This window comes from Aegilops tauschii, chromosome 5 (assembly GCF_002575655.3).
Source record: "Aegilops tauschii subsp. strangulata cultivar AL8/78 chromosome 5, Aet v6.0, whole genome shotgun sequence".
NCBI lineage: Eukaryota > Viridiplantae > Streptophyta > Magnoliopsida > Poales > Poaceae > Aegilops > Aegilops tauschii.
Window position 1 is genome coordinate 425,095,051 of NC_053039.3, and position 24,048 is coordinate 425,119,098.

Consider the following 24,048-nt stretch of genomic DNA (forward strand, 5'->3'; position numbering starts at 1 on the left):
GCTAGAGGGACATCGGCTAGTTTGAGTGTTGGAGATGACCGCCGGGTGGTTCAGAGGGTGAAGTTATGTGTGTGTGAGAGAAAGATAAAAAGAGGGCACATGACTGCATGTAGAGAGAAACATATATAGTGTGCGTGATAGGAAGCAAGAGTGAGGGCGAGAAAGAAGGTTGATGGAGAAGCAGATAAATAGAAAGATAAAGATGCTAGCTAGTGTGTGTTAGAGATAGGAGTCGAGTGGATCAGAAGGCTAAGTTATGTGTGCGGGTGTGAGAGAGATAGAGAGAGGATGCATGTGAGTCACATACAAACAAATATCAGAGAGAAATGAGATCCCGAGAGATGGAGTTTTGTGTCTGCGAGAGAGAAAGATATTTCACAATGAGAGTGATAGCTAGAGAGACATATGAGGGAACGCAAGATATCTCTAGGGAGAGAGAGTGTGTGTGAGCGACATACAAGAGAATGGTGTAGAGATATGAGACCCTGTGAGACAGAGTTTGTGTTTGTGTGTGAGAAAGAGATATTTAAGAGGAAGAGTCGTAGCTTCTCATACCTAAGGAGCGAAAGACATCTCTGTGTGAGAGGGGGTGTGCGAGTGGCACACAGGGGAATAGTAGAGAGAAATGAGACCCCGGGAGACAAAGTTTGTGTTTGTGTGAGAGAAAGAGATTTCACATGGAGAATCATAGTTAGAGACACATAACAGGGAGCGAGATATACTTAGAGAGAGATAGAGTGATGAAGGTCGAGTGAGAGAGTACCGTCAGTGTGTTACGAAGATGAAAGATCATTGTCGATATACAGGTAGCACGAGAGATACCCGAGAGACGATCACGCGTATAGGTCTAGAGAGATACTCCTATATAAGCATGAGTGATAGCTATATGAGATGAATATCTGAATTAAAGGGGATTTAAATATTTAAACTAGAGATCACGACATCGATAATATCATAACGCAAATTGGTGTATCAAACTTGCATATTCATTTGAATTTGGGGACACGTGTAATGTTATATAGTTTATGAATATTAGTGATCCATAGATTCTTTAATTAGAGACAATGCATGGTTTATATGCAATTATGTCTAAACGGGATTACACTATATGTTGCGTGTGTGAAACACATTATACATGTTTGAGAAGTAAAAAACCCGCATGAAACACACAATAATTGGAGACAGTTAGCGAGGAATGCATACATTGGATTTCAGCATAAAGTGGTTTCAAATATTTGAAAATCCAAATTAAGATGGATACAGCCTTATGAATCTGAGATCATGCCATTTGTAAACCATATTTATGTATAAAGGGTGTTGTGCTTTTGAAAATATATATAAGAAAATGATGTATATAGAATTTTATTACAATAAAAAATGGATCCTGCCCGAACAAAAATAGAATACAAACTGGATTCTAATTGAGTTGGCACGGCAAACGTGCACTCTTGCTCTGCAAAAATTTGAACGAAGCCGGGAAAGACGTAGTAACCGCGTGAAACCAAAATCTACGAGATGGAAATTACTGCCTATCCCTGAAACGCAAAGCCTATCGGCTCGATTTCTACAGGTTTCAATAGGGGTAGGTTTGTAATTTCACTCAAACATGACATAACTACCTCTCACCTGGATTCATACTACACGGTGGGCGCCAAAACACAGTGTCTCCTCGGCCGAAATCGAATCCCTCCCCGATTCATACATGGTGGGTGCCAAAACAAATTCTTGTCGGCAAATATTCGGTGTATGCAAGATTACCGTCCTATCCCCAACCGACTAATATTGTTGTGATGTAGGAAATTTTAAACGGGGGCTAAGTTTATAAATTTCCTCGCATTTGAGACAAGCGCGCCCTGAAGACATGGTTCTCCCCTTCCTCTCTCCCTCCATTTCCCCATTCGTACTCCGTGGGCGCCAAAACACCCTCTCCACCCCAGCCTCCTCCGTCCGCCACCCCATCCACCGCCATCCTCCTCCACCATGCCGGAGCTGATACCCCGACGCCTTCGTCCATTACAAGAGATCGACCTCTCTCATCCACGGCTTCAGACCGGGATCCTTGCATCCCGTCCTCTCGCTTCATCCCCGCCGTCGTCCACCTTGCCGACGCCGCTCCTATGACCGTATCGTCCACCACGCCCCACCGCCACCGTCTACCCTCCTAGATCTTCTTCCACGCCGCCGACAGCCATCGCTACCGCAGCACCGTCAAATTCTCAGCAGATGCATACACGGCGCCACACCAGAGGCTGTACTCTTTCGTATCTGCTCAACTTATTTATCGCAACAAGAAAATAGATCGCCACTGCTTTACTCTGATTTCTTGTCCATCACTTACTTGTTAGTTGAAAGCAAACATTGGTTGTGAAGTTGCCTTTGTCCGGTTTGCACCTTCAGATCTGCCATGGCACGCTCAACACTATACTTGCAATGCTTATGGTTTTCCCCTTTTATATTCCACACTAGTTAAATGACAATAGACTAAATTTCAAAATTGGGTCAGTCGATTTTTGAGAGCTCGCAGGAGTTTGCCGGTGCGAAGGAAGGGGCTCGGGTGGGGACGGTGGTTGTGTGGGAGGTGGTGGGGCCTCACGAACGAAGAAAACTTGATGCGGGTGGGGGTGGGGGTGGGGGTGGCGGGGGAACACAGGCGGTGGGGGCGGTTCAGGGGAGGGCGGGGGGTTGGGGCCGGTGGTTCGGCCGGCGGCCCATGCGATGTTATGTATTGGAAGAATCACAGATGAGGAAGAAGAAGGGTTAGGAGACATAGGATCTTCATCCAACCGCCTGAAATGGTCGACTGACCCAAATGACAAAAGTCACGCAACTTGCATGCAGACATGCCTTTATATTCAGTACCATCATCGTAGCTGCTTACTGATACGTCTCCAACGTATCTATAATTTTTTATTGTTCCAAGCTATATTATATTCTGTTTTGGATGATTAATGGGCTTTATTATACACTTTTATATTATTTTTGGGACTAACCTATTAACCGGAGGCCCAGCCCAAATTGCTGTTTTTTTGCCTATTTCAGTGTTTCGTAGAAAAAGAATATCAAACGGAGTCCAAATGGAATAAAACCTTCGGGAACGTGATTTTCGGAACAAACGTGATCTAGAGGACTTGGAGTGGACGTCAAGCAACAGACGAGGAAGCCACGAGGTAGGGGGGCGCGCCCTCCACCCTCGTGGGCCCCTCGTTGCTCCACCGACATACTTCTTCCTCCTACATATACCCATATACCCTGGAAACATCATATACGGATCCAAAACCCTATTTCCACCGCCGCAACTTTCTGTACCCATGAGATCCCATCTTGGGGCCTTTTCCGGCATCCTGCCAGAGGGGGCATTGATCACGGAGGGCTTCTACATCAACACCATAGCCTCTCCGATGATGTGTGAGTAGTTTACCTCAGACCTGTGGGTCCATAGTTATTAGCTAGATGGCTTCTTCTCTCTCTTTGGATCTCAATACAAAGTTCTCCTCGATCTTCTTGGGGATGCTTGATACGTCTCCAACGTATCTATAATTTTTTATTGTTCCATGCTATATTATATTCTGTGTTGGATGATTAATGGGCTTTATTATACACTTTTATATTATTTTGGGACTCACCTATTAACCGGAGGCCCAGCCCAAATTGCTGGTTTTTTTGCCTATTTCAGTGTTTCGCAGAAAAAGAATATCAAACGGAGTCCAAACGGAATGAAACCTTTGGGAACGTGATTTTAGGAACAAACGTGATCCAAAGGACTTGGAGTGGACGTCAAGCAACAGACGAGGAAGCCACGAGGTAGGGGGGCCCCCTCCACCCTCGTGGGCCCCTCGTTGCTCCACCGACGTACTTCTTCCTCCTATATATACCCATATACCCTGGAAACATCATATACGGAGCCAAAACCCTATTTCCACCGCCGCAACCTTCTGTACCCGTGAGATCCCATCTTGGGGCCTTTTCCAGCGTCCTGCCGGAGGGGGCATTGATCACGGAGGGCTTCTACATCAACACCATAGCCTCTCTGATGATGTGTGAGTAGTTTACCTCAGACCTTTGGGTCCATACTTATTAGCTAGATGGCTTCTTCTCTCTCTTTGGATCTCAAAACAAAGTTCTCCTCGATCTTCTTGGAGATCTATTTGATGTAATCTTCTTTTGCGGTGTGTTTGTCGAGATCCGATGAATTGTGGGTTTATGATCAAGTTTATCTATGAACAATATTTGAATCTCCTCTGAATTCTTTTATGTATGATTGGTTATCTTTGCAAGTCTCTTCGAATTATCAGTTTGGTTTGTCCTACTAGATTGATCTTTCTTGCAATGGGAGAAGTGCTTAGCTTTGGGTTCAATCTTGCGGTGTCCTTTCCCAGTGACAGCAGGGGCAGCAAGGCATGTATTGTATTGTTGCCATCGAGGATAAAAATATGGGGTTTATATCATATTGCATGAGTTTATCCCTCTACATCATGTCATCTTGCTTAAAGCATTACTCTGTTCTTATGAACTTAATACTCTAGACGCATGCTGGATAGCGGTCCATGTGTGGAGTAATAGTAGTAGATGCAGAATCGTTTCAGTCTACTTGTCACGGACGTGATGCCTATATACATGATCATACCTAGATATTCTCATAACTATGCTCAATTCTATCAATTGCTCGACAGTAATTCGTTTACCCACCGTAATACTTATGCTATCTTGAGAGAAGCCACTAGTGAAACCTATGGCCCCCGGGTCTATTTTCCATCATATTAATCTTCCAACACTTAGCTATTTCTATTGCCGTTTATTTTACTTTGCATCTTTATTTCTCTTTATCATAAAAATACCAAAAATATTATCTTATCATATCTATCAGATCTCACTCTCGTAAGTGACCGTCAAGGGATTGACAACCCCTTTATCGCGTTGGTTGCGAGGTTCTTATTTGTTTGTGTAGGTGCGTGGGACTCGAGCGTGGTCTCCTACTGGATTGATACCTTGGTTCTCAAAAACTGAGGGAAATACTTACGCTACTTTACTGTATCGCCCATTCCTCTTCAAGGGAAAACCAACGCAGTGCTCAAGAGGTAGCACTTACCACTGCTCCTGAATCCATCAAGCTAAACAACGTGCCACTCATAATTCCAAACTTGTTGCTCAAATACAAATATGATATGATGCTGATATTACTAAAACAGATAAAGTTAAATTGGTCAGCTAATGTTCCTACTTTACTTTCGAAAAGCACGTGCACCACATATAGAGAGACAGCAGGGAGTTGCAATTTTAATGCGCTCTGGTTCATCATGTGTGGGCACTGCGCAACGAACATTTTATTATCCAAAATCTGCTTGCTCTTCTTTAGCATGTTCCTCTTCCGTTTTTCTTTAATAAGTACTCTCTCCGTTCTTCTTAGGACGTATGATAGTAGTACAGTATGTTCCTTGTAGTGAAGATGAGCAGGGACATTTGCAGTGTAGAGGTCTATACGTCGGTTGTGATGGACACTTTGAACTCTTCGGGCCTCTTTGATTCGTAGGATTTTGTAAACATAGGAATAGGAATTGTAGTGGCCTACCCAGTTGAATCCTATAAGATTAGCAAGGAAATGCGGGGAGCTGTGTCGCCTTTGAGAGTTACACTTATATTAACAGTACCGCACCTTCAGTTGAAGAGAGCTGGTATCCGAAGCCTTTCTAGCCGTACCGGCAATACTAGCACATATATTCCAGTCCACTTTGCTGATTTTACTCCTGATGCTTAGGGTTTTCCCATTATATCTACACTACGATCTGCGTAGGTGCTTTGTGTCCTACTAGCAGCTATTCACCCTTTAAAGCTAAATAACCGACCAATCATACGTCCTAAGGTTCTTCAAATACGAATGTGATATGATACTGACATTAGCTAACAGACACACATTTAATTGGTTAATTAGCTAATGCTCCCAATTGAGTTTTCAAATGCATGTGGCCACATATAGAGAGACATCATGGAATTGCATTTCTTTGGGCGCTCTGATTCATCATGGGTGGGCAACCAACACTGTATAGAAAGAAGGGGAATCTCAATATTATGCTTCCTCTTCTGTTCTTTAACATGTTCCTCTTCTGTTCTTCTTTAGTAAGCACAGTATGTTCCTTGTCAGGAAGGGGAGCAAGGACATCTGCAATCGACAGCTCTATTGGGCCGGTTCTGCTAAATGATTTCGCACTTCGAGTTGGTCTACCATAATACCCCGGAAATGGTGGGAGCCGCGCGGTCTTTGATAGACTAAACTGATAGTTACAGCCGTGCGCCTTCAGATGAATAGAGCTGGCATGTAGCGGCAAAACCCTGTGTTTTCCAGCCAGTTTTGCTTTCCTGATTTATTTATGGTGGTTATGGTGTACCCCTATTATCTACACTATGATCTGCCTACTGGCTCTGCGCTCTCGTTATCATGGTTTGGCAATAAACTTTCTATATGGTATATTATGAACCTATCATCTACCAACTATCCTTACATCTGGGCCCCCAACAGGGAGCCTATTTTTTGTGTAGTTGTGCCAGATTATATTAATCTACTCACCATATTACAACACACATGGGCTCTCTCATCAGAATCCAGTGATAGCACACAAGGGTTTACAGGGAGCCTCTATTATATTACAATATCATGTGCATTACAAAGATAATCTCACTACTATTTGTGTTTTCATGCTTTACAGATATTGTACGTAATCACAATCAATATAAGAATGCGCACATTAGAAGAATATTGCGGAACCGTTCAATAGGTAACAAACTTGGCATCAAGGGATTGAGGTCCATTGTGGATGCAACAAAACCCACAAGCTCCCGACCTATAGATTCGTATTCAGAATATGATCCTAATGACTATTCTAGGCTCAAGGAGTCAAAGGCAGATGACCTATCCTGTTCACCCAATAAGGTGCCTGTTCTAATTTGGCAAGGTTTTATTGGTTGCACATATCTTACATAAGGTGCCTTGCATTTCTTTTGCTTCGTTGCACCGCTATCTGCTTAGTTTACTCATAATATATGTGAAGATGCCATGCCCATCCACTATCAACACCTATTCCATTTGTCGTCATACCATGTTTTCCCATTCAAATGTTGTTCTTGTGTTTCAGACATCCAAAAGGAAGAGGGTGATTGCAGAACCTGAAGGAGTATAAGCAAAGTCCTTGAAAAAGGTGGTGCTACCGGAGAAATCACATAGCACCCGACATATATTGGCGATAGAACCAGCGCAGCAAAACCTAGGATATCGCAACTATGTTGGTCGCTGCTTTGCTCTTGTGAGTACCTATTGTCCTATCGCTGTCCTTACATTCATACCTGGTGGATTATGTGACATCATTGTGCATTATAGCTTGCTTATCCACGGTTTGCTCCAAATTATCAGATCTATATTAATGCTTAAATTAATGTAGAATAAATCCAATGCTTATGACAAAATTTAGTTCTGCATTGTTCTTGTAAGTATCTGCTGTCCTTCATCACTGTACTTATATTTGTCAGCTAGTTCTTCATGTACACTTTGCAGCTTATTTTCCCTTGTCCTCCTTTTTTCTACACACCAGATATACATTTACTCTTGCCAAAATGTTGAATAAAACCAATGTTATTGAAGAAGTTTAGCTCCGCATTGCTCTTGTCAGTGCCTTCTGCCTATATGTTGTATTTACATTTGTACTCTGCATCTTAAGTTAAATAATCGCCATTTGTTCCTATATTTTCACATTTATATTTAATCTGAACAAAATGTAGAATAAAGTCAATACTCTTGAAGAAGAGTGTGCGGTAAACTTCTTGAATTGCCCCCCATCAATATGGACAAGGCCTTTATAGAGCCCGTCTTCACTACTAATGTAAGTTTGTCCTCCTCGAGCCTTCAAACTTTGTTGTGTATATTTGGATAGCTATGAGTGCAAATGCTGTTTATTTTTGTCGTCTGCATCAAATTGCTTGTTCAAAGTTTATAAAGTAGAAGTACATAAACATAAGTTTGTCCTTCTCAATTTCAGCCTTTAGTTGTACAATCTAGTTCCTTATTTGTACCATGTAAATTAAACTAAACATAGCAAGTTATCTTCTTTAGCACTATGTGTATGCTTGTGTTCTTGATCTGTAATCCAGTGGTGTGGTGAGACTACCAACAACAGCACAATGTCATATCCTGCTATGTCTCAACTATGAACAATGCCATATTATATTAATGTTATTTAAATCGTGTCTCTTTATTTACCAATCTAAAATGGTATAAATTGACAGTACACTCATCATTCATGCTTATATGTTGTTTAGAACTACATCTATGCTTGTGTTCTTGATCTATAATCCAGTGGTCTGGTGAAGTTGGCCGCTCCTGCACAATGCCATTTCCTGTCGTCTTAACTATGAACAATGCCTATTATGTTAATGCTATTTTAAACCGTGTCTCTTTATTTCTGACAAAGAAATGAGATGAATTGACAGCGCTGATGCTTATACGTGCAAAACCTGTTATCTACCTACTTGTTTCTCTTTCAGGGTGACAACACTGCTGCTAGGAAGAACTGCCACAATGATAGTGAGACGAACCCATTGTTTATCCCTCTAACACATATTCCAGAGGAGAAGGCAACACATCTTGAGGGTAGGGATACAACCACGAAGTCACATCTTGATGTAGTGTCAAACTTACTCAGTGACACAAGCTCGATGAAGTCGCCGCCTGAATCTGTTCGACTTCTTCAGTCTGAAATTCGAGTAGAAATACATGCTTCCGCTCAAATCTGACTGGAACTCCAATCTCTATGCAAGATTAACCATAAGTACATGACGTTTATTGATGCTATGCAGCTTAAGTTGGTGGATATGAGCGCCAAGCGCAGTCTCATCAGGTTGCTAAGCTGCTTGCACTGCAGCTCTTGGGCCGGGCTAACCTTCCTTGAACTGTTTTGAAGTGTTGTCGGTTCTGTCTATTATTTTGTCCGCCTGTTAACTTCCACTAGTGGCGACCTGCCCAGTTTATGTAATCTGCTGTCTGGTTGCCCTTTATTATCACTGGCGGCGAATTTTGATGCCGAAGGGATGTAATATGCTGTAATTTCTTTGTTGTATAGTCTAGGTTTATTCTTCATCATGATGTTGTAATTTACTGTTTCTGTTGTCGTTGCTCTGAGAAAAGGTCGTAATATTCGATCGGTGCACAATAAGCCAATAGGTTAGGTTTATAAAATAATAATTTCTGTACTAAAACTGGCCGTCGCCAATCGCTAGTACGGGCCGTACCATGGGCCTACAATCATCTTGGGCCATTAGTTTGGTCTAGTCTTAATCTGGTCCACTATTAGTTTCGGGCCTTTAAAAGGCCGAGTAAACCGCTTGCCTTAATTGGGCCCGAAAATTAAATAGGCTTTTAACATATTGAAATATTTTTGGGCCTTGGCTGACCCAATTACATGACGGGCGGGAAGCAGGCCGGATGTATAATGGGCCTAAATTGGGCCCAACGCTCTCAAGGGCCTTTAACGGGCCTATAGGCAGTTTGGGATAGAATGTATCCACAAAGACTACGGGTCGTTAAGAGGCCGAAAGTAACTATGGACCATAATTAGGCCCAACACTCTCGAGGGCCTTTAACGGGCCTATAGGCAGTTTGGGCTAGAATGTATCCACAAAGACTACGGGCCGTTAAGAGGCCGAAAGTAACTACGGACCATAATTAGGCCCAGGTGCAACTCGGGCCTTTAAATGGCCGAAAGTGAAACCGGGCCAAAAGAGGCCCATATATAGATAGGGCCGCTGACAGCCCAAACTAGTATCGGGCTGAACTGTTAAACGGGCCATTAAGAGGCCGAAGAGCAAATCAGGCCGCCAATGGGCCCAATGGCACAATAGCTATTAAAAGGGTTGTATCTGTTATGGGCCGTAATTTGGCCCAATAAATAAAAGTCAGTTAACAGGCCGGATCAGGTGTGGACCGTAATTTGGCCCAAACTATTGCAGGTTGTTAACGGGACGGATCTGACATGGGCCGTAAACTGGGCCCAGAATATTGTAGTCATTTAACGGCCCGTGTCTGATGTGGGCTATAATTTGGTCCAGAAAATGTTAGGTTGTTAGCGGGCCGGCCCATTAGATCTGACGAAATCTTGTGGGCCTGTCCCTGGGCCGTCTTTTAGACCTATATGGGCCTCTATTGGGCCGTCCCACGTGTCAACGTTTCATTGGCGATTCTTGTCAAATGGACGGTTGACATCTGTCCCAACGCTGAGCCGACACGTGGTTCGTCGGCGAATGAGAATTTTACATGTGGAAAATCATCATTGGTCCGGGCTGTTAACGGGTTATCGGATCCAAACCGGAACCGATAGCATAACGACGACCCGTTACGGTGGATGCCATGTGTCAGTCACCCTTACCGAAAGCACTTCTATGACACGCGATTTATCGTCATGGAAGTGGACACTTCCGTGATGATAATTTTGGTAATGTCATGGAACACTTCTACGACAGCACATGTATGACTATCCTGATTCTGTCATAAAATCGTCATGGATGTACATGCATGACAAAAAAGTGACCTACTGTGACAAACACATATCATCACGGAAGTGTATTTTTTTGTAGTGATGATTTTTATATACCATGGCAATTTTTTTATCAAAAGTTGCCATGATAGCTTTTGTTCTACTAAAAAATGCTATGCCAAAGTGCTATTCATTCTTTCATAGATTACCTTGGCCTTTTGTCAATCCACTATGATGTCTAATTTTTGCCATATATTAGACATATGCAAATTTTGCCATGACAAATGATGTATACTTGAGTCAGGCCGGCAGCGCACCCTGGGCCGCCTTCAAGTAATACCCCTGGATTTGGGCATCACCTCTCTGGTAACACTACAGTCACCAAAGGAGTTGGGCCTCACGCCCCGGGCCCAGGCCCCGGGACCTGGGTCCTGTCTCCACCCCTGCTTCATACCACTTTTATCCTACATTTCTCATGAATTAGACATCGTTTAGTTTCATATACCATGGCAAATTATCATCGATTGACATGACAAATTTACAATCCTTTTATAGCTACCATCTTTTCATTTAGTAAATACCTACCACGACATTTTTTATGTGAATTTGCCATGTTTTTGCAAAAAAAAGAACAACCCACAGCAAAATCATACTTCACATAGCATGGAATTTTGTTTCTATACATAATTTTCATGACCTCCAGAGTTTCTTCTGCCATGCTTTTCACATAGCATGGCAATTTTTATTCATTTTTTCTTTTTAATGTTCTGAAAAAGTGCCATCAGATGGCTATTGGTAAATTATTTTTTCAGCATGTTTTGCAATGGCAAATTATGATGACAAAGCGCCAAATTATATTGAAAAACGTCGTCAGAGTTGTCATAGGCAAATTACTCTTTTAAGCATAAGTTGTCATGGTAAATTATAAAATGACAAAAAGATGGCAAATTTTACTTTTCACATTCCATGGCAAATTTACCTATAACGCCCTGGCAAATTCTTATAACCTCTATTTTTTGTAAAAATTTTACTTTTTATTTTTTCATGGCAATTTTACCCTTTTTAACATGGCAAATTTACCTACATAGCCATGGGAATTTATAACCTTTACACACATGTCAATATAATCACTAATGGTAAAAAAATTTCATGGAAATTTAACTTTTATGGGACTATGGCAATTTACTTTAAATTTCTTGCAAATTTATTTACATCCATGGAAAATTTCACTTTTCATCTTTCATGGGACCGGTAAATTACTTTAAGAAACATGGCGGTTACTACCCAAACAATATATGGTACACTTTTTTGTGTTCTACACGGTGATTTTTTTTAATACACATTCTTTTGTGTCTTCATGCATATATTAAAAGTACCATCAAAATTTTTAATGCACGTTTTCTGCCACTATTTGGAGATGCAAATTGCCATGACTTCTTCCTGTTTGCCCCATTTTGAAGAAAAAAACTTGGCGATTTTTCCGTGGATTATGGCATTTTTTTGTTTGAACCACATTTTTACTAAAGTAAATGGTATCTTTGTTTTTCATTCCCTTACACGTCAAATTTATTTTCCATTTTTTGAACCATGGCGTTCATAGCATGGCAAAAGGCAGGCTTTATTAGTCACATAAAACTTGGCTTTTATTAGCCATAGCTTAAACTGGGCTTTATTTTTTGTTTTCTCACATCAAAAGGCTTGTAGGCCCTGGAGGAGGCCGTTCGTGTTGGGGCACTTCTCGTTAGGAAAAATGGTTTCCCCCCGCTTTATATTATAAAGCATCCATCATCGATTACAACCGAGAGCCGATACAAACACACACCATCACTACACACCACACATCCAAGGCAAGAACACACACCTAGGGCGAGATACAAGGGTGCCGGGCACCGACGCACCACACCGGCACTTCTCGTTAACGAATTGTTCGATCTGGGGAGCTCCCAGACCGAACGTCAGGGCGTTATCAGGGTCCTTTTTCTGCCCAGTTTTGTAGTTCACATTTATCATGAATTGGATATTTGATTTTTTTTAATAAAATTGCATAGAATATAAATATTGTATTTTATGTTTGAAATACTTAAGAACTTTTACAAAAATATATATTATGTAAACGTATACATGTCAGAATTAAATACAACGTGATTAAAGGCTACTTGCATTGACACAAGTTGCATTGCAGAGAGGCTCTCATGTTCGGATAAGACAAAATTGCGAATCTAACGGTTACAACAATTCTGATTTTCAACCTTCAGCGGTAGAAAATGGTTACTAATGCTTGCTAGTGGAGTTTGTCCGAACATAAGATATGATAGTAAACTTATAAAAACAGTAGCCACGCATTTCAAATACGTGGACAAAAACGTGGAGCCCACACGAGACATCAAGAACAACAATGTCATGAAGCTTGGCAAAAAGGACTACCAAAAAGGACAAATTACAATTGACTCCATATCACCTGTGCCTCGCAGGATTATCTCCCGGTCACCACCGCAAGTACAACACCATCGAAAAGAGAGGGACAAACCATCAAACCTAGAACTGGAGGAGCACCATCACTACTTTTCGAGCGGATGAAACAACCCGCCATAGTGTACAACATTGAGTCTATGTGGCATGTCGGTTGGGGATCATCCGAGTGTCCGCCAATTACCGGCACCGCCATCTTCATCGAGGAAGAAGAGCACGGCCGCCAACCTTCAACAGTGAAGCTCGCTTCAAGACAACAAGCCTTCTGCAGGAGCCGATCACCATATCCTAAGACCGCCTATCCGAAAATCGACTATACGATCGAGCTGACTGCCCCAAGCCACAAGCTGGAGGCGAGGGAGAGGGAGGGGGAGAACAGCGGTGATATATTCGCACGAGACGTCGTCCCCTCCACTGAAGCGGCGGCCGGAGGAGGCGGGCCCGTGGCGAGGGAGGGAGGGAGGGAGGGAGGGGGAACTCTTATCCTCACAAATCGCTGCGAAATGGATCCAACCTGACGCACCGTCCAATTGGTTTGCCGTGTGCCCCGAGCCATCCCACGTTCCGAGCAGCACACGCCCACACCTCGCGAGTCACAAACAACACAACACAAAACACACACCGTGACACCGTGACGGAGGCGCTCGCTCGCTGGCTGGCTAGTAGAAGAGCGAGTTGTAGGTGGAGAGCGTGGCGGCGATGGACGCGGCGCAGATGAGCAGCGACGGCAGCAGCGTGGCGTTCAGCAGCGCCCCCTGCCCCAGGTACCCGGCCAGCGTGATGGTCCCGTCGGCGGCCACCCGCGCCAGCGTGCCGGCCTCGGTCGACAGCAGCCCGCCGTTCCACGTCCCGCGGGACAGCCGCGCCGGCATCACCTGCGACAGCAGCGACAGGTTCACCCCCTCCAGCACCTCCGCCGCCACGAACGTCAGCAGCGCCGAGCACACGTACTGCGCCGCCGTGTACGCCGTCCCCGGCACGTGGAAGCTCAGCGCCACGCCCGCCAGCAGCACCGCCTCCGACGCCACCAGGATCTGCCGGTCCTCGAACATGTTGCTGATGTAGGTGCCCACCACGGCGTTGATGGGGAGCACCGTCAGCCCCAGCGCCGCCAGGAACACCGCCACCGAGCTCGTGTTCCACCCGAAGTAGTAGCTCGTCACCACGCTCGACTCCGACAGCAGAATCTCCATGGAGAACTTGAGCATGAAGTAGATCAGCAGCTGCACCTTCACCGACGGCGTCAGCAGCCCGTACGCCTCGCCGATCGACGGCGCCGCCACCGGAGCCGGCGTCTCCTCCTGGTCGCTCTCGCCCTGAGCGTCCTGCTTCAGCAGGTATTCACCCGCAAGCCCTTGCTTCCGGTATCCTAAGCTGGAGGAGCCGCCAGAGGAGCCCTGACGGCGACCTTCTTCGTCGGCGTCGCCGAGAACCGGCTCTTTGAACGAGATCCACAGCCAGACCAGGTACGCGAGCCAGCCAAACGCCATGACCCAGCCAGGCAAGGTGTCCTGGTTGATGGTGACCGCATACACCCTGTAGTTGACCTGGAGCAGGCCGGCGATCGCCGGGCCGCAGGCCATGCCGAGGGCGCTGGCGCTGACGAACGCCGCGGACGCCTGCATCCGGATCCTCTGCGGAACGCAGTCGCTGATGTACCTCCGGTTGACGGCCCTCGCCGACCCCATCCCGCACAGCACGCGGCCGGCGAGGAGGATGGCGAGGGAGTCGAGGTCGTAGGCGAGGGCGTACATGACGTTGCCGAGGAGGAGCACGACGCTGCTGAAGAGCAGCGGGCGGAAGTAGGAGCGGTTGGACCAGGCGCTGAAGTAGACGGAGGAGAAGAGCTGCGCCACGGCCATGGAGCCGATGATGACGCCGCAGACCGTGGCGGCGGCGCCGAGGCTGGTGGCGTAGTCGTCGGCCGTGGGGACGACGATGTACGTGTTCACCATGTAGAGGAAGGTGTTGGCCAGGTTGAGCACCAGGGAGATGAAGTGGTACTTGTCCTCCGACACCTGCTGCTCCTCCGGCGAGTCGTCGGCGATGCTCCCCTGCCTGATCAGCGCGTGCTGCCCCAGGAACCGCAGGAAGTTGGTCGAGTTGGTCAGCTTGTCCGCCGTCGCCTTGATCATGTCGATTATGGGGTCCTTCAGGTGCCACCACATACAAGATTTTATCATTTTTAGCCACATATAAGAACAACACGATGACACTGAAAAGAGAAAGCACAAGACTGAAGAACCTTTGGAATGGCCAGTGGGTTCTGGTCATAGATATTCAGATAACTTCCTTCACGCTCCTCGAGGTCGCCGAGGTTGCGAGACAATGCCCCCACAACGGCTCCAATACCCTACTCATAGTTCAAGTTTATAAAATCTAAATGGTTGTAACAAGAAATTTTCAGATTTTAAGTTCACAGACAAATTTGAAATGGTTGAATTCATCTTCAGATTGAAATGTGAAAGTAGCAAGCCCGAAAGATGTTGGCCAATTAACTCACCACATGCTTGAAAACCTGCTGGAGCTGAGAGTAGGGGTGGTTGGATCTGCTCCTGACATAGTAATCGGTGAACTTATACCCTAGACGCTCATCGAACTTCTTGAGGATCTTCCGGACCGCGTTGGCGTTGAGATCGACGAACCTCAGAAGCCTGACAAGATCATGGCCGACTGCCCTGTAGTCCTCCCTCAGTTCAGTTATCTCCTGGAGCAGTGGGATGTCCTCAAGCACCGCCCTTCGCTTCCCTAGCTCCTCAAGCCGTGCCGCGATCAGCCCTTGCTGTTCGATCATGAACAACACTATCTTCTCAATCTGAAACAAAGGGGAACGACATGAGATCATATTAAAATGAGAGATTCATGGCGCGTGAAGCCGATTGGACTATCGAGAAGTTGGAACCTCGTCGTCAAGCAGCTTTGAGAAATCCTTCAGAACGCGTCTTCGGTCGTGATTGCCTTGCTTTGTCTGCACCGTGTACACCTTCACTCTTGCCTTGAGCAATTTGTAGTTGAAGTAGTACCTGAAAGAAACAAGCAGACAGATGATGTTTCATCAGGACTGACAAAACAGAGTAGAACAACAGATGAGCAGAGTCTAGTTGACCAAAAAAGTGAGGAAATTTCACGTACTCCTCCCATCCTGGAACCTGGTCTGTTGTTAGTTTCTTGGAGAAGTTCACCATTTTTTGCTCGGTCTATATGGACCTATAGGAGAAGCACACCGGTCGATGCGACGATACAGTTTTCCGTCAGAAAAAAAAGGAAGATTCAGATAAGAACAAAAGAATTTTAGCAACGAGGTGAACCATACCAGGATGCAACAAGAAACCGATGATTAGTTCTTGGTAGTAAGGTTGCTGGGTGGTGTGCTACTACTATGTGCTCAGTATATATAGCTTTCCATCAGGGAATGATTCCAGCACGTTGGATGAACTGATTATTAATCGGTGCTGAACAAATCCATGCTAACATTAGATGGAGATCAAGTTTGATACGCACAGCTGGGCAGCAGATAATTTTATATGTATTTTTCACTATCATATATCCATTTAACTTCTCCATGGATTAAATCATGGTAGTGTCAGGTCCAGCTAATGATCGCCGTGTCTGACTTTTGTGATATTGTATCATACTATCTGTGCTCATCCTATTGAGAAATAGCCATCAACTAACGGACCAGCAACAGATTACACACCTGCAAAGAATATAGATTAAATACATATTCCATTTAGTTTTCTTTTTTCTACATACATAATGTCCAGGACTACTACATCTACATGGCGCCTGTCCACATGCATCTATAATTTGGTGGAGTTGACAACAGAACCATTTTTTTCTCTTTTTTTTGTGTGAGAAACTTAGAAATGTTTCTTTCATCGACCATTGGGGTTGACAATCCATAATGTAGTGCTTTGGGGTACGAAAATAAACAAAAGTCAGCCACTTCTTTTTTGCAAGGGTGGAGAGAAAATGTCATCTTACACCGAAAAAAAATGGTACAGTCAGGTGCACCTGTCAAAACAATAAAAAGAGGTACAGTCAGGCACAAGCTCTTACCTTTCCACGGAAGCTTTTTTTTTTTTGAATGAAAAGGCTTTTTCCCCTACCACATTTTATTGATGAAGCAGAAAAGAAAACAACAGAGTTCTTGGCCAGGCCATAAGCGGACCTGCCAGCATCGCAACCTCAGGCAACCAAACAGACTGTCAGAGAAGAAAACGAACTTCAAGTTCCTAGCAACTGCAAACAGCCTAAAAGAGCTTAGTATAATTCATTATATCTCAAGAAACACACCATCGATTACGTCTAATTGATCTCGATCATGTGAGAGGCTCACGGGAACTTTGTATTTTTTTTTGAATAAAAAGGTAGAGCATTTTCTACCTTATGCATTCAAAACGGGCGAAAAAACCCGAATGACCAAAGTCATTTACATGAAGGTGATGTTAACGCCGCACAAAGGAGTACAGCAGGCCATCACCAGACCTATTGGGAAGTTGGAGTGAAGGCGGCTGCCCAATCCAACATGTAGTGCCTAATATGTTGTGAGGCACGCAGGCTCCATAACTTGAGCAGCTCAGTGACTCCAGTGTATACTTGGCGCTCCTGCCAAAAGGATCCGTCGAAGACTCGAGCGTTCCTGGCGTTCCAAAGGGTGACCGCACACGCCGCGAAAAGAATATGCCACATCTTGCCATGCAGCGCCTTCGGCTGATCCGAGCACAGAAAAAGTTCAGGTTCTGTGGAAGATGTGGCCAACTCCTGCAGGCCTAAATTGGACCATAGCGCTTGTGCAAGTTTGCATCTCAGCAAAATATGGCTCATTGTCTCCGCAGCTGGGCAAAGATCGCAGCCATTGTGCGGAGCAATTTTATCCCAATGCTTCCTCACCATATTATCTCTAGTGTTGTGTGTGTCCCGGAGTGCAATCCACAGAAAGATACGATATTTATGTGGTATGATTCTGTCCCAAATGAGTTTGGCTGGCATATAGAGTTTGCCTCGAAAGGTGAAAAGCTTGTAGAAATAAGAAGTGCTCAAGCTCTTGTCAACGAGCAGCGGCATTCTGGTGTCAGCTGTATTAACCTGCGGCTGCACATAGCTCAAGATTTCAGCAAGGGCTGCCAGCTCTTGTGTGGCCGTGCAAGATAGATCTGGATGAAGCTGGAGGCTCCATTGGCCGTCTCTGAACTGTGAAGCAACTGTGCAAAACTGGGCCATAGCGAAAGTAAAAAGTGTCGGGAAAACAACCATAAGTCGACCACAGTCCAGCCAGAGGTCAAACCAGAAGGCAATGCTTTGGCCGCCCCCAAGTTTGCATTTGGAAACTTCCATAACCATCTGCATTGTGGTTCTAAAACCTTTCCAAATAGCAGTATCTCGATTGTGAGGGGTCCAGGATAGTTCCTTCTGACAATATGTCTGTGCGAACCAACTGTAACACGGCACATCCTCGTGCTGCAGCACTTTTGCCATAAACTTGCATACCAAGGCCTTGTTGTGTGCTGCAAGGCTGCGCACCCCAGCCCTCCATTCTCTTTTGGGAGTGTGACCACATCCCAAGCGACAAGGCACTGCCCCCCCTTGGCCTTATCCTTCCCTTGCCAAAGAAACCCCCTCAAATTTGATCAACTTTCTCCAAGGACTGACTCGGCCACAAGAAGCAGCCCATGTAATAGCTAGGGATCGCCGCCAAAACTGCATTAATCAAGGTGAGACGCCCTCCCCAGGACAGAAAAGTTGCTAGCCAACCAGACAAGCGCTTGTCCACCTTCTGAATCACAGGCATCAACAGTCCGTGCGGTATCTTGTTAAGAGAGAGTGGTAACCCCAGGTAGGTGCAAGGGAAGACTGCAGTCTGACAATTCAAAGCCTCAGCAATACCTTGACAAGCTTGTTGGTCCAATCCAATTGGAACAAAAGTACTCTTGTTATAATTGATCTTAAGACCAGTGAAATTGCCGAAGTCTTCCAAAATCCGCTTGATAATTCCCACTTGTTGGACATCTCCTCTCAACAAAATGAGCGTGTCATCCGCGTACTGCAGGATTGGGAAAGGCCCGTGGGCTCCCAAGGGGTGCACTAGGTTCCCCTCCTGGTACTCGTTCTGGCAGAGCTGTTGTAGAATATCTGCGACCAAAATGATAAGGTATGGGAACTTTGTATTGAAGCCCCCAAAAGAGAGAAAGTCATCTAGCCACTACTATGGACCCTAAGGTTCTGATGGAACTACTCACACATCATCATGGATGCATCAAGGTTGATGAAAAAGACTATGGCAATGGCTTCCCCCTCGGGCAGAACTCCGGAACAGGCCTTTAGATTGGATCTACGCGAAACAGGAACATGTGACGACGATAAAATTCTTCTAAAAATAAGACGGATGATTTCAGTCTTTATAGAGATATATAGAGGTGGAATCGAGCAAAGACGGTTGATGTGGCCCTACAAGCTCAGATGGCGCGCCACCTAGGCGTGTGGCCCCTCTGGTGGTCGTCTACTCCTTCCTCGAAGCTTCCATGATCTCTTCCGGTCCAGAAAAAAGTTTAAAATTGGCATTTGTTTTGACATTAGTAGATTTTCTGCGAAATCGAAAACAAGTACTCCCTCCGTCCCAAAATAAGTGTCTTCGCTTGGTATAACTTTGTACTAAAGTTAGTATAAAATGTAAGACACTTATTTTGGGACAGAGGGAGTAGAAAAAACAAACAGTCCCTGGGCACTAAATTAAAAGGTTAGTCCAGAAAAATAATATAAAAATACATAAAAGTGATAATATAATAGAATGAAACAATCCAAAATTATAAATACCTTTGAGACATATCAAGCATCTATGTTTGTACTGTGTTAAAAAAATATTTTTTTTCTTTTAAAAAATAATCTTTTTTGAACAATTAAAAATCATTTCAGTTTCTGGCGCAAAAGGCAACCGCTTCAGTTTTTCTAGTCGAACGGCCGCAACGCGTCCTGCGCACAGCGGCCAGGCCCACCTGGCACTGGCACCGAGAGCCGACCCACCCAACGGCCCATTAGCCGCAGCGGCGAGACCCGCGATTCGCTGAGCCCGAGCGCCCTAGAACCCCCCGCCGTGTCCGGCGACGACAACGACGACGACGACGACGCCGGCGAAGAGGAGGCGAGATGGGCGTGGGGGGCAGCTTCTGGGACCTCCTGAAGCCGTACGCGCGGCAGGAGGGGCCGGGGTACCTCCGCGGCCGCCGCGTCGCCGTCGACCTCTCCTTCTGGATCGTCTCCCACAGCACCGCCATCCGGGCGCGCTCGCCGCACGCGCGCCGCCCCCACGTCCGCAACACCTTCTTCCGGACGCTCTCCCTCTTCGCCAAGGTCCGTTTGGTTTCCCCTCTCTTTCTCTCCCCCGTCTCTCCCTTCGGCCTCTCTCCCCCATCTCGTCTCTGGATTCTAGTTTTGTTCCTCGCCGATTTCTCCCGTTCGTCGGCAGTGGTCATCCCGGCGATTAGTCTCCTGCATTGAGGTATTGGGACATCCTGCGTCCCGCAGTGGTCATCCCGCGATATTCAAGCGCCAATCTTGGAGATTTGGCCGCGGCCCAATCTGTGTTGGGAATACTCCTTTGTGTTTGATTCCTCTGTTTTTTGACTCACTGGCTGGCTTTGTCTTTGGAACTGCTGCAGATGGGTGCTTTCCCGGTGTTCGTGGTGGACGGCGAGCCGTCGCCGCTCAAATCGCAGGCCAGGGCCGCGCGCTTCTTCAGAGGCTCTGGGGTGGACCCGCCTGCGTCGTCCAGCGCGGAGGCGGAAGGGGACGCCAGTGCCCCGGCGCCGGTGAAGGCCAGAAACGCTATGTTCACGCGATGCGTCAAGGACTGCGTGGTCAGTGCCCCCATGTCTTTGCAAATGTTGTTTTCACTTTTTCAAGATTCAGAATTTAATTTTGGTTCAGAAAGGTTGGCTGAAATGCAGTGTATTTACACTAATTTATCATCATTTGTCTGTGTGAGAGTGTGTTTATAAGCCTTTCTGACCTCTCATTAGTACTCCATGTAAGTTTCCAATCTAGGTTTGCTGATGCATTTCGGTGCTCTTTAGGGAACCGGTAAAGGTTCTTTCTTTGACAGTTTTCATGTTCTGTGACGGATAGGAATTGCTTACAAATCTTGGGATGCCAGTATTGTGGGCAAAGGGTGAAGCCGAAGCCCTTTGCGCTCAGTTGAACAATGAGGGTCAAGTGGATGCCTGCATTACTTCAGACAGTGATGCTTTTCTCTTTGGAGCTAAGACTGTCATAAAAGTGATGCGGTCGAATTGTAAGGTAGGCACTCTGTTATACGTCATGAGATGAATGATTTGCTCCACTTTCCCTGTACCATGGTGCGATGATCAGGAACTTCTTTCAGGAACCTTTTGAGTGCTACAACATAGCAGATATTGAGTCTGGGATTGGATTGAAGAGGAAACAAATGGTGGCCATGGCACTTCTTATCGGCAGTGACCATGATTTGCATGGCGTGCCTGGTTTTGGTGTCGAGACTGCACTTCGATTTGTGCGGTTATTTGATGAAGATCAGATTTTAGATAAGTATGTTTTTTTTACTTTGATGAGAGATTCTTGTAATTTGTAGCATAATGAGTTGCCCAACATTGCATGTCTGAATCTGATCTTATTTCTACTTCTCCAGATTACATGAAATTGGTAAAGGAATCTATCCATTCCTAGAAGGATTTGACAAGGCCCATGTTGATGATCTACCATCACCATCCACACAGAGCCCATCAGTCGCGAGATCGCCTCACTGCTCACACTGTGGTCACCCCGGTAGCAAGAAAAATCACAGCAAGACTGGATGCAATTATTGCTTGGTGGATTCATTAGAATTTTGCATGGAAAAACCAGCTGGTTTCGTATGCGAATGTCCTAGCTGTGAGAAGGTAATCTCACTTGATCTACTGTAAAGCAAAACTTTGTACTTTTTTCATAAACCTTCTCAACTTCCTTGCAACTATTGCTTGTTTCAGTGTGTGTTCCTCAGTTCAAAACACTTGTATTGTATAATTTACCATGCCTGATTTGGATAAAAACTATTGGTTAAGCTTGTCAAGGTTTTTTCATAGCACTACCTGTTGCTGCTATATTCACATAATCCGTGTTCTTATACCTGTATTCATCATCTTCTTTAAATTACACACAAAAACTGGTTTGTTGAGTTGTTCACTGTCAGAATGCTTCTGTTTTCTTCCTGTATTCCTTCTTTTTAAATGGTTTATAGCTCTTAATTCTCTATCTATTAATAGTATCTTTACTGGAATCAATTTTAGGCACGTGATCTGAAAGCACAGAGAAGACATGAGAATTGGCAAATCAAGGTGTGCAAAAGATTAGCTGCTGAGACAAATTTCCCAAATGAGGAGATAATTAAATTGTATCTATCTGATGACAATTTAGACAGAGGTAAAAGGTTAACACTGCTTTTAATATTTCTCCATATGACCTGGACCTAAAAGTGAAGCTTCTGAACTTACTGGAAGTGCCAGTTATTGTCCTTACTTTTTTCTTCACTATTTGACTGCATTGAAATATGTTGAATGTCTTCATCGACGTATACTAAATGAGTCCTTATTGTGCTGTCTGCAGAGAGTGCTGATCCAAAGCTTGAGTGGACTGAGCCTAAAGTTGATGATTTGGTTGACTTGCTAACTTATATGCAGAACTGGGAGCCATCGTATGTCCGCCAGCACATGCTCCCTATGCTATCAACTATATATTTACGCAAAATGGCTTCCTCTCCATGCAAATCATTGCTTCTCTGTGACCAATATGAATTCCATTCGATTCAACGTATTAAGATAAAATATGGCCACTCTTATTACTTGGTCAAATGGAAGAGGGCCACTGGTGGTATTGTTTCTGGTGGTGCGTCTCACAAGCCAGAGTTAGATGGGGAGAGTCGTGCTGAGGTGGTGGTTTTGGATGATGACGAGGAGGAAGAGGAGGCAACAGTGAATATTGAATCTTCCGACTCGTTGGATGAGCCAGATCTGCCACAAGTGCTCAGGGATGATGATCAAGTATTTCTATTGACTGATGAAGATATACAGCTCGTGAATGCTGCATTTCCTAACGATGCATGGCGGTTTCAGGAAGCGCAGGTACACATCGATTGCTTCCTTTCTTCCCTGTGGACGAGAAGTAAAATCATGATGATGCTTCCTGAACATTATACCGAGCTACATTTGCATTATATATGCACTTACATTTATCTCTTGAACACTGGTTAAAATGTCATTGGTCGCAGAGGCTGAAAGATGCAAAATCAAGATCACGGAAATCCAAGCTGAGCCTAGCAGAGAGCATGCTGGAGACGCCAAAGGGCCCAAGACCCAGCGGGGTTCAGCTCAGCATCAAGGAGTTTTACCGGTCGAAGAAAGCGGCGGGAGACGAAGCCGGGAAGAAGCCGGTCGTCGAGGGCGAGACGTCGTCGTCCAGAGCTGGCTCGAGAAGATCACCGCCGGTGGACCTGACAAAAAGGATGCCCAAGTCGCTGCGACGACGCCTGCTGTTCGACTGAGACAGCCCGCGGTTGGGTTCTCCTGACGGTACTTTTGCTGCCACTGCTGTACATGCTCTCGGTGAATGTGTTGGTGTTTCTCTTGGCCCCTTAGATGTAAATTAATTATGTAGTCCATCTTCTGTATAGTGAAGACGCGATCTTATTATTGTGGAGGAAAGAGAGCAGGCTTTTGTTTTAGTTGAACTCGAGTGTTGCAGCCTCTTGTGGTGTGTGCTGTGATTACCAGGCCAGATACTGTTGTTGATGCTATTTTTGTAGAATTACAGCATGTAGAGCCCTTTTTTCTAGTGGACTTCGCTTGATTTGTACGACTAGAATTCAGGTAAATTTGCATAGTCTCTTTAATGTTTGACTTAAGAACTTCTCGGAAAATTATATAGCAACTTCTTTCTTCTAAGGCTGGCCATAGTGGGTAGTATCATATACTAGTATCGACATCCATAGTGCATAGTATCAAAGATTAGTATCATAGGTGGTCTCATTTATTGCCATGCAAGACATATAGTAGCATAACATTTA

General features: G+C 45.0%; 2 protein-coding genes across 2 annotated transcripts; one reads left to right on the top strand and one right to left on the bottom strand.

Annotated features, from left to right (window-relative positions):
* Nucleotides 1-13,465: 13,465 nt before the first annotated feature.
* Nucleotides 13,466-16,188, bottom strand: LOC109753248 (SPX domain-containing membrane protein OsI_32082-like). Its single transcript, XM_040388493.3, has 5 exons — nucleotides 16,113-16,188; nucleotides 15,883-16,003; nucleotides 15,484-15,795; nucleotides 15,226-15,333; nucleotides 13,466-15,130 (listed from the first exon to the last, which is right to left on the bottom strand). The coding sequence occupies exons 1-5, from the start codon at nucleotides 16,163-16,165 to the stop codon at nucleotides 13,640-13,642; spliced, it is 2,085 nt and encodes a 694-aa protein (XP_040244427.1). The 5' UTR covers nucleotides 16,166-16,188; the 3' UTR covers nucleotides 13,466-13,639.
* Nucleotides 16,189-19,951: 3,763 nt separating this feature from the next.
* On the top strand, nucleotides 19,952-23,816 carry LOC109753263 (flap endonuclease GEN-like 1). Its single transcript, XM_020312173.4, has 8 exons — nucleotides 19,952-20,327; nucleotides 20,636-20,833; nucleotides 21,102-21,272; nucleotides 21,358-21,539; nucleotides 21,640-21,889; nucleotides 22,277-22,409; nucleotides 22,593-23,107; nucleotides 23,254-23,816. The coding sequence occupies exons 1-8, from the start codon at nucleotides 20,124-20,126 to the stop codon at nucleotides 23,524-23,526; spliced, it is 1,926 nt and encodes a 641-aa protein (XP_020167762.1). The 5' UTR covers nucleotides 19,952-20,123; the 3' UTR covers nucleotides 23,527-23,816.
* The last annotated feature ends 232 nt before the right edge of the window (nucleotides 23,817-24,048 follow it).

What these genes read in the sequence shown, in the direction of transcription:
- LOC109753248 (XM_040388493.3), bottom strand. Translation starts at nt 16,165, where the DNA reads ATGGTGAACTTCTCCAAGAAACTAACAACAGACCAGGTTCCAGGATGG. An exon ending in CAGGTTCCAGGATGGGAGGA is followed by an intron (nt 16,004 to 16,112) that starts GTACGTGAAATT and finishes TGTTTCTTTCAG; the next exon opens with GTACTACTTCAACTACAAAT. An exon ending in AGCAGGTTTTCAAGCATGTG is followed by an intron (nt 15,334 to 15,483) that starts GTGAGTTAATTG and finishes AACTATGAGTAG; the next exon opens with GGTATTGGAGCCGTTGTGGG.
- LOC109753263 (XM_020312173.4), top strand. Translation starts at nt 20,124, where the DNA reads ATGGGCGTGGGGGGCAGCTTCTGGGACCTCCTGAAGCCGTACGCGCGG. An exon ending in TGATGCGGTCGAATTGTAAG is followed by an intron (nt 21,273 to 21,357) that starts GTAGGCACTCTG and finishes AACTTCTTTCAG; the next exon opens with GAACCTTTTGAGTGCTACAA. An exon ending in AATGTCCTAGCTGTGAGAAG is followed by an intron (nt 21,890 to 22,276) that starts GTAATCTCACTT and finishes AATCAATTTTAG; the next exon opens with GCACGTGATCTGAAAGCACA.